Here is a 10,429-nt window from a genome sequence, read left to right as displayed (position 1 = left end):
AAGGAGGGGTGCTGACCCAGCCCACTGGCCCTCGTGTCCTGGAGTCCTAGGCCTAGAGGCATAGGGACTCTGGGGACGGCTGTCCAGGAGGAGACCAGATCCAATCTGCCAATCCCCTCCTCACCTGTCCCCCTCACCCACTTGCCCCCTCCCCTTCTCTTTCAGACTGTGGCCTCACCTCAGGTAAGTGCACCCCACCCCACCCCCACATCTCCCACATCTGGACGGTGTCTGGGGAGCCCAGAGCACTGGGTAGGGTGGGGCCAGGGCCACCTGCTCACGGGCTGCCCCTCCCAGTGTCCTACCAGCAGGGTGTCCTGTCTGCCACTGTCCTCTACGAGGTCCTGCTGGGGAAGGCTGCCCTGTACGCCGCGCTGGTCAGCGCCTTGGTCCTGGTGGCCATGGTAAGCGGGTCAGAAGGGGGCAGTGGGGGGGGGGCAATACCTGGGTGCTTGCAAAGCCCAGAGGCCACTCTCAGTGGTTATCGTGGGTGTGCTGTTTGGCTCCAGAAACCATACAGATGCTGTCAGCACTGCCTACATCCTCTCCCCCCGACACTTCTGCCGTCTCCTGCCACCCCAAACTTCTGCTTCCTCAGGTCAAGAAGAAGAACGCCTAAAGCTTCCCTAAGGGCAGAAAGGGGAGGCCCACACAGCAACCTGCCTTCCTCTGACCAGCGGGCTCCTGCCAGCGCTCCCAGCTCCCCCAGACTCACCACGCCACGTGCAAGCAACCTTCACACCCCCGTCCCCTTGACCCCCCACCAGGGCCTGAACCCTGGGACCCACACAATAAACATGGTCTGTTTGGCTTGCTCTGAGAGTCTAATATCCCGCTGCCCTCTCTGACCCCACTGGGGGAGCGGCAGGAGCTAGTGGCCCAGGCAGCCCCTCACACCTGCTGGCCCTCCTCCTGCCCCTGGGACTGGTGAAGTGTGAGACAGACAGGGTGCTGAGGGCGGGGAGGGGCTGCTCTGGAGCCAGGTAGAGAGCAGAGTGTGAGGCAGGAGTTTCTGTTTCCTGGGCCTGAAGGTGCTCTGAGGGAGAGCTGGCACAGGTGCGCCCCCCCTGCCCCCGCCCAGGTGAACAAGCACACCTGACACAGGTGTGTCCCTGCCAAGCCAGCATGTCCCCCCAGGTGAGCAAAGCTGGCATCCTGTAGCTCTGCCCCCAAGCACCCCTGTCCTCATGGTGCCCAAGCAGGTTTTTCTGCCCGGAGCAGAAAGCAGATCCATGAGGGAGGGAGAGTGGGGAAGGGAGGAAAAAATATGGGGAGCTGATACCAAGGGCTCAAGTAAAAAGAAACTGTTTTGGAAATGATGATGGCAGCATATGTACAAATGTGCTTGACACAATGGATGTATGGATTGTTATAAGAACTATAAGAGCCCCCAATAAAATTATTTTTTAAAAAGCCCCTGGGGAAGGGGCTATGCGACCCCATTTAATGACAGACTGGATGATGTATCTCTCCCTAGAGACTTGGCTGGGTATCAGAGGCCCCAGGCCATTCTTGGGGGCGTAGAAAGTGAATCCCCCTCTTTCAGAGAACCAGTCCTGTTTCTGTACCCCTTCACTGCCTGGTCATTGTCATGGGGTACACACCAGGCCTCTGGACACATGCAGAACTCCTGAGAGAGTGCAACCCACCATTGACTCCTTAATGACAGCTTCTACTGGGGTGATGCCACCCCATCTTCCTGAGGAGTGCCTGCCTCTTTCCCATGTCCGGTTCAGGCGCCCTCCCCGCAAGGACTCTTCCCTGCCCTGCCTGCCCCTTACATCACCTTCATGACCTTTCTCACCCGTGAAGGGCATGATCGCTACCTGCCTGACACCATGGTGCAGCAGCTGGACCAGCACACAGACTCAGTTAATCACCTGAGAATGGATCGGTGAGTGATTGATTGCCCAAGGCCATCCCCAGCAGGAGCTCCCTGCCCTTCTATTCCCAGGACCCCAGGGCTCTCGCAGAACTGAAGAGCTCGCATGCATTCCAACATATACTGCCATGACCCAGTTCTACCTGACAAAGCCGGCTGGACCAGAGTATGCACATTGGTACAGATAAGAGCTCTCCACACATGGACTTCAGGACAGACAAACCCTCAAGAATAGTAGTGGGAGCAGCGATATCGTGGGGTTAGGGGAATGGGAGGAGAGGTAAGGGTAAGGGGGATATAGGGGGTACCCATCACAAGGTTGGATATATAGCCCATCCCTAGGGGGTAAATAACAGAAAGGTGGGTGAAGGGAGACAACAGATAGTGTCATACATGAAATAACAGTAATATATCATTGATCAAGGAATCACAAGGGTGGGAGGGGTGGAAGAGGGGGAAAAGATGAGCTGATACCAAGGGCTCAAGTAGAAAGAAAATGTTTTGGAAATGCTGACAGCAACCTATGCACAAGTGCGCTTAATACAATTGAATGATGGATTGCCATAAGGTTTGTAAGAGCCCCCCTCAATAACATGATTCATAAAAACAGATAGAGACGGTTGTAGCGACACACACCATTTGAATGGTGGCGCTGGTGGAGAACATCCAAAGGGCCACACGGACTCCAAAAGACCAAACCCATCTGTTTGGGGGAAATACAGTCAGCCTGCTCCTTAGAAGCGTGCATGGGGAGACTGCGTCTCACATAGGTTGGACATGCTGTCAGGAGAGACTGACCAGTCCCTGGAAAAGGACGGCATCCTTGGTAAAGGAAAAGAGGAAGGCCCTGGCCAAGATGGATTGCCACAGTGGCTGCAGCAAGACAGGGCAGCCCAGGACCCAGCGGTGCTTCGCCTGTTGAGCATGGGGTGGGATGAGTCACATTCCACAGTAATGGAAGATACAGGCATGGTGCATTTGTCAGAATCCAAACCCATGACCACGGAGTCCGCTACGACTCACAGCGACCCTGAGTACAGTTTCTGAGACTGTAGGTCTGAACACACAGAGTGGCCCCTCCTGTGAGCCCAAGATGCCAGTTCACAGTGATGTAGCCACCCTGGGCCATAGAACACAGGAGCCCTGAAGCAGAACATATTTCACGGGAGAAGCCCCCCAGGGGACACCAGGGTGTCCATGGGCCAGTGCTCTCTCTGCAGGTCTCTTGTCAACCCAGAACAGCTAAGAAAAGCAGACTAAGCAACAGGCACAGAGTGGGGGCTCAGTCCCCAACTCCAGAGGGGTCCACAAAAGGCGACAAGCTGGCCGTCCCAGGAAGCCTTGTCCCAGTAGCCCACCTGAGAGAGGGGCCCTGCCAGTGAACAAAGACCAGGAGGGACCCCTGAATGAGACTGAAGAGGCAGTGGGCAGCCCAAAGAAAGGCTAGGATCATCAGAGCTGGCCTAGGGCTGGGTAAACAGTACGACCCCATCAAATTCGCTGGAGGGAGGGAGCCCAGAGTTTGCTCAACACAAAGTGAAGGCTCACAGACCTTTGGGGAGCTTGTCCTTGGCCAGAGGCCCCTGTCACCTGCTCTGAGGGTTTGCTGCCAAGCAGCCCTGCCCCCTCAACCCTCCTACCTACCTCTCTATAAATGTCACACTGCACAGGGGGGCCCAGGTTAGTAGCCCCTCCCCAGCAGGAAGGCTCCCTGATTGGTGGTCTCCTCTGGGGTGTCTGTAGGAGGGGCCTCTGCCCCTGAAATTCACCCATGTCAAGTCCTGGCCCCGCAGTCACACCAGCCCCGACCACCTGTGCTTCCTGCCCCCAAGGTGGCAGGGAGAAGTGGGGAGAAGGTGGGGGGCTTTTTGTCCCTGGGTGTAACATTGTGGGACTTGGGGGGGGGCACGGTGATTCAGATCAAGGAGAGGGCTTTACAAAAAGGCTGCCTGGCACAGGCCCAAGCTGTGTCCCAGGGATGAGGGGCCCCCTGCCCCCTGGTTGACCAAGGCCACCATTGGCTCCTGGGCTGGGGAAAGTCAGTTGTAACAGGTGTGATTGGGACAATTGGCTTAAATAATAAAGAGATCAAAGCCCTGACTGGGGGAGGGAGGACACAACAGGAAGAAGATCCTACCAGCCCAGAGGGAGCAGTTACAGACTGGGGGGGGCGGGAGCGTGGAGCCCTCCCTGCTGAGGCCCAGAACCCCCTCCCCAGACAAGAACTCCATCAGGCTGTGTGGATTCAAACTCATAACCCCTGGGAGGAAGGGGCTGCTGTTGCTCTGCGCGCCATGGGGACCCCACATTCACAAAGCAAACACGGCCCTGCCCTTCACCCTCCTCAGGATCATGGCCCCACTCCTGCAGTCACGGGGTCAATCCATGGCCTTGACCCTCGGCGTCACCATGCAGGACAAAGTCCTTTCCTAGGATCAGGTCCCTCCTGATGCCGCAGCCAAAGATGGTACCCAGTTTTCCAGCAAGGAAACCGAGGCAGGAGGGGTCTCGGTGAGGGGTGAGAGCCAGGGTCAGCGGCAGGGTCAGCGGCAGGGTCAGCCTGGAGCCTGGCCCTGCCCACCAGTGTCCTCAGCACCCACAGGGCTCCTCTGGTCAGGTCCAGCACCTTGTCCCAAACCAAACAGAGTCCCCTTCCCCGCACATAAGACTGACCACACAGGACTGTGGTCACTTTGCTCAGCTCCTGCTGGGGGCTGGGAGCCTGGAGGAGTGGAAGGGGGGGTCTGCCTGCAGGCTGCAGATGGGGGGCTGGGAATTCTTGGCACTCCTTTTCACTGTGCAACTACAACGAGCAATTCTTTGGACAGGGGACCCGGCTGACCGTGCTGGGTAAGACGGGGGTGGGGGTGGGCGTGGGGGGTGGGCAGTTGGTGGGGCCGGTGCGGGGTGAGGCGGTTGCTCAGCCCGAGGAGCTCTGGACTCTGAACCCCAGCCTGGAGCCCGGTCCTGCCGGGCATCCCGAGTCCCCATCAGGGTTTGCACCCCGGGCCCTGGGGCTGTGCGAGCACCTCCGCGCTAGACTTTGGGGAAGGGACTCGGCTGACCGTGCTGGGTAAGGAGGGCGTCCGGGCGGCGAGGGTGGGGGGCCCTCGGCGGGTGGGTGGGCTGCGCGGGGTGGCACAGGGCTCAGGTCCCAGCTGGGAGCGAGGGAGGGGCCTCCAGGCTTTGGGGCCCCCCGGCTCCGGATCCCGCGGCTCGTAAGCGCCCCATTTTTGCCACGCACCCCGCGGCTGTGAGCCAAGACATTCAGTACTTCGGCGGGGGAACCCGGCTGACTGTGCTTGGTGAGCGGGACCCGGGGTCGGGCGGGCAGGGGGCACAGGGGCGCGGGAGGACGGCGGGGGTCGGGGCGCCCGCAGCCCCTCCCGTTTTTGCTCCGGGCCGGCAGGCTGTGAGCAGAGACTCAGACGTTCGGCTCCGGCACCCGGCTGACAGTGCTGGGTGAGCGGGTACCCCGGGCTGGGGCTGCGGGGTGTTAGGGGGGTGGCCTAGGGGAACTGGGGGCTGGGCTGGGGGGGTCCATCGGGGGTCCGGAATGGGTGGGACAAGGTGGGAGCGCGTCCCTGTCTGGACACTGAGATCCCTCCCTGTCCTGGCCCGGGATACCTGGAATGGGGTCCCAGGAGAGGATGGGGCACGGCTGTGGGGCTGGAGTACTGCAGAGGGAGGGGGGAGCCGGTTTGCACCACGGGCTGAGTGTCTGTGCTCCTATGAGCAGCACTTCGGCCCCGGCACTAGGCTCACGGTCACAGGTAAGATTGAGACTTATGTCCACCCCCTGCCCAGCTCCCTACTCCCTACCCCCTGGCCCCAGCCCATCCCCTTGGGATTAGCCCTCAGTCGCGGGAAGGGGGCTGTAGACTCGCCTAAGTGCTGTGGCCACTTCCTCTCGCACTGCCTGCTCCTGGAAGGACTGGGAGGGGTTGGAGAGGGGGGGTGTGCTCCCGTCTGTGTGGGCAGTGGGCAGCTTTGAGTCTTTTTTCCTGAGGTCTTTGACTGCCAGGAGGTGTGTAGAAGGAGAGGTGTAAGGGCTTGGGGGAGGTGCTGGTCTGGAGGAAGAGGCAGCAGGGGCTCTGAAGTTTTGTAGAGAGGGTCAGCAGAACCAGCCCTACCCCCACCCCCCAGCTGAGGCTAGGCGTTATTGAGTGGGGGAGGGGCGGTGAAGGAGTTCAAGCAGCCTGTGTGGCGCAGGTATGAGCATCCATCACCCATGATGGGGTCACTGGCTAGGGAGGGACTTCAGCCAAGAGCCCAGCACTAGGACAGTCCCTGGGGACATCAAGGGCAGCCTGACCCCTCTAAGGTCACTAGGCTGGATGGGGCAGAGGAGGCTGGATACCAAGACTGCTGCCAACCCCCACTCCCTCCCACTCAGTGACCTTGGTGACCTGGGCCAGTCAGTGAGCCCCAGTCCCTTCAACTATGAAGTGTACCAACCTGTTCAGCCACTTACCATGGCTGTGGACACTGGACTGTCCCTTGGCTGCTAACTGCAAGGTCAGCAGTGGGAACCACCAGCCGCTCCACAGGGGAAAGATAGGACTTTCTGCGCCCATAGAGTTCCTCTGGGAAACTCGCAGGGGCAGCTCCACCCGGTCTATGGGCGCTCTGGGAGTCAGCATCAACTCCACGGTCCAGAGAGGTTTGCTATGTTTTTCTATTGTGTTGCTGTAGCCACCCGTTCCTCTCCTCTGCCGAAGCCCTGTCCCAGCAGGACTGGGAAAATACCAGGGTGGAGGTGGAGTCCAACCCAGAGAGTCCACATAGCAGGGGCCCTCGGTGCACACAGCTGCCTCCCCACACTCAGCCCCAAAGTGGATGGAAGGGTAACAGAGGAGTAGAAGTTGGCTGTGGGGTACAGTGAGGCTGTGGATATGTGGGGTGTGGGGTACAGTGAGGCTGTGGGTACAGGGAAACTGTGGGTATGTGGGGTGTGGGGTACAGTGAGGCTGTGGGTACAATAAGTCTGTGGGGCACAGTGGGGTGTGGGGTACAGTGAGGCTATGGGGTACAGTGGGGCTGTGGGTACAATGAGTCTGTGGGGTATAGTGGGGTGTGGGGTACAGTGAGGCTATGGGGTACAGTGAGGCTATGGGGTACAGTGGGGCTGTGGGTACAGTGGTGTGTGGAGTACAGTGAGGCTGTGGGGTACAGTGGGGCTGTGCCTCCACTTGTCCCCCACCCCAGACTAGTCAGTGAGCACCAGGAAAGAAGCCCTTGGGGCCTAGGGCGTCTTTGTCTTTCACGTTTTATAGCTAGGACTGAGTTGTCCAGGAGGGAGAGGATCGGTCTCATTTGGTGCTGCCCTGCGAAACTGGAAAACACAGATTCCAGTCCTTGATGCCAGAGATAAATGACCGGTCGGAGCAGAACGGGTCAGAACAGAAAGAGGGCTGGAGCCAACAGCTGCAGATGGAGGTCAACAGCTGGGGGCACCCCATAAAGGCCTGCTGACACAGTCACAATTAGGGAGGGTAGGGGGCTGGCAGGAGAGGGGATAAACAAACTTATTGCCATGAGGCGATCCTGACCCCTGGCGACCCCACAGGATAGGGTGGAGTGGCCCCTGTGAGCTTCAGAGACTGTAACTCTTTACAGGAGCAGAAAGGATGGTGGTTTTGAACTACTGACCTTTCGAATTGTAGCCCAATGGGTGAGGACCCAGTAAAGTGTGTGAGCATGGGGGATCTTGTTGAAACATTACCAAGAAATCCAAGATGGCAGCCACAGAGCTTGGAACTGAGCAAGACCCTCAGTGTTGGGATCATGGGACTCCAGGGGTCAGAGGCGCACGAGGCTGGCTCTGGACAAGGTCAAACCCAGAGAACTGGGACGTGGCGCTTCGAACAGCATTGTGCCTTAGTCCAAGGGAGACTGGGTGACCGCGAGGACCGGGCTTCTGTGTTCTGACAGAATGGCTCTCGAGCTGACAACGATGCTGAGAGCAGGGAATTGCTGGGCAGGGAGACAGCCACGAGTAGGGAACCTGCCAAGAGAGCAGGCCCTGTGGGTGTGGAGTAGACCCCAGGAACGGTGCCTGGGCCCCGAGGCACCCCAAAAAGGGCGGTGGGGACAAAGGCAGTGTGAGACACTGGGGCAGCTAGGGGCTATGATAAAGGCAGGTGCTCACTGAGGCTAAAACAGAATGTCTGGAGACATAGGGACCAAGAAGGAGGTGGTGTCCCTGTGTTTGACACCAGAGGAGACCTCCACAGTGTGAGCTGAGCAAGGACAGGCAGGGTCCAGGGGCAGAGCTGCACAGAGGCTGTCTTGGGCATAAGTGGAGCTGGACAGTGTGTCCCTGTGGGGCCCGTGTACTCAGGATGGGTGAGGGCATGCATCATCCCAGGACCCGTGGACCACTGCACACATACATATGCATGTACATGCATGCACACAGTACACACACTCTCATACACATGCATGCACACATACACATGGGTACACTGCTCGCTCTCACACCATGCACCCATGTAAGCACATACACAGTACACACACTCTCACATGCATACATGCACACATATACATGCTCACAATACAAACTTGCACACACGATACACACACTCCTACACACAGGCACACACTACTAACTTGCACATGCACACACAATACACACACATGCACATACTACTAACTTGCACACATGAACACACAATACACACACTCCCACACACAGGCACACACTACAAACTTGCACACTCCCACACACAATACACATGCACACACTACAAACTTGCACACTCGCACACACGTGCACACACGCATGTACAGCCTCTGAGCAGCCCTTCCCCCACCCCCACCCCCAGAGAACCTGGACAAGGTGGCCCCACCCAAGGTGGCCCTGTTTGAGCCCTCCGAGGCAGAGATCGCCCACACCCAGAAGGCCACCCTCGTGTGCCTGGCCACCGGCTTCTACCCCGACCACGTGGAGCTGCGCTGGTTGGTCAATGGTCAGGAGACCCGCAGCGGGGTCAGCACCGACCCCCAGCCCCTGAAGGAGCATCCCAGCGAGCCAGCGTCCACTTACTGCCTGAGCAGCCGCCTGCGGGTGTCCGCCACCTTCTGGCACAACCCGCGCAACCTCTTCAGCTGCCAGGTGCGCTTCTACGGGCTCTCTGATGAGGACGAGTGGCGCCAGACCAGGCCCAAGCCTGTGACCCAGAACATCAGTGCCGAGGCCTGGGGCCGTGCAGGTGAGGCCGGCCGGCCAGCCTGGGGAGGGGGGCCCCAGCTTGGGGTGGGATTTGATGGAGGGGCAGGGGGACAAGCCAGTCATCCTGGGGGTGAGAGTGAGGGACCAGGGGAACAGGCTGTGGGATGGGGGGAAATGGGGACAGGGAGATATAATTCAGAGAAAGGAGGGGTGCTGACCCAGCCCACTGGCCCTCGTGTCCTGGAGTCCTAGGCCTAGAGGCACAGGGACACTGGGGACGGCTGTCCAGGAGGAGACCAGACCCAATCTGCCAATCCCCTCCCCACCTCTGCCCCCTCACCCACTTGCCCCCTCCCCTTCTCTTTCAGACTGTGGCCTCACCTCAGGTAAGTGCACCCCACCCCACCCCCACATCTCCCACATCTGGACAGTGTCTGGGGAGCCCAGGGCATTGGGTGGAGTGGAGTTGGGGCCACCTGCACACAGGCTGTCCCCCGCCCCCAGTGTCCTACCAGCAGGGTGTCCTGTCTGCCACTGTCCTCTACGAGGTCCTGCTGGGGAAGGCTGCCCTGTACGCCGTGCTGGTCAGCGCCCTTGTCCTGGTGGCCATGGTAAGCGGGAAGGGGGCAGGGGCCAGCAGGCGGAGGGGTCAGGCTGTGCACTGGGCACAGGGGCCCTCAGAGCTTTCTTTGGTGATACTGAGGATGGCTCCTGATGGGGCAGCCAGGGCTGCGAGCTGAGCACCCCAGGCGCACCCCAGCTCCGGCACCCAGGCTCTGACCCCGTCCTCCCCTTGGCAGGTGAAGAGGAAGGATTTCTGACCCAGAAAGCAGGACCAGGGTGCATCGGACACACCCCTGTCACACCCCAGACCCAAGAGCCCACTCTCCACCCTTCCCTTTGTGCATGGACACCTGCCCGCTCCCTGCTGCCCCCCAAGATGCAACGCCCAGCCTGGGATCAAGACCCAATGAACCAATAAAAATGGTGCACAGCTTGGCCATGCCTCAGAGCCTCTGTGGGTGCTGCCCACCTCCTCCGCCCACCTCAGACCCGGCTCTCAGGGCAGGACTGAGGGCATGGGGGGTGGGGGGAGGGGCTTGGGGCCTCATAATGAGGAGGGGGAGGATGGGTCCAGGTGAGTGCCCAGGTGAGCACCCAAGTCCATGGGCTCCTCCCCAGTGAAGGCTGGGATCATTGCTGGTGCAGCTGGCTGTCCCTTTGTCCTCCCTGCTCCTGCTCAGGGTCAGACCTGCTTCCAGATTTCTCTGGGTGTCTGCTCCCCCGCATCCCTCAGACTGTGCATGCCCGGACACACACTCCTGCATGCACTGACGGACCCAGAGACATCAACACACCCAACACTCTCTCTC

At 59.6% G+C, this 10,429-nt stretch overlaps 1 long non-coding RNA gene and 1 gene segment (V, D, J or C); both read left to right on the top strand.

Moving 5' to 3' along the window:
• The window catches only part of LOC101654139, a 210,049-nt gene extending 199,994 nt beyond the window's left edge, over positions 1 to 10,055 (top strand). Inside the window, 5 exon segments of the C gene segment in view lie at positions 5,614 to 5,655; positions 8,710 to 9,096; positions 9,425 to 9,442; positions 9,561 to 9,667; positions 9,857 to 10,055. Of these exon segments, the coding sequence occupies positions 5,614 to 5,655; positions 8,710 to 9,096; positions 9,425 to 9,442; positions 9,561 to 9,667; positions 9,857 to 9,877 (575 nt within the window).
• LOC123521532 lies at positions 301 to 817 on the top strand. Its single transcript, XR_006679953.1, has 2 exons — positions 301 to 404; positions 599 to 817. It is a non-coding gene; the product is annotated as an uncharacterized LOC123521532 (long non-coding RNA).
• Positions 10,056 to 10,429: the final 374 nt, after the last annotated feature.

Source organism: Echinops telfairi, unplaced genomic scaffold, assembly GCF_000313985.2.
Source record: "Echinops telfairi isolate 266 unplaced genomic scaffold, ASM31398v2 ScPeMD7_23;HRSCAF=83, whole genome shotgun sequence".
In the NCBI taxonomy this organism is placed as follows: domain Eukaryota; kingdom Metazoa; phylum Chordata; class Mammalia; order Afrosoricida; family Tenrecidae; genus Echinops; species Echinops telfairi.
This window is presented reverse-complemented; position numbering and strand designations above follow the sequence as displayed.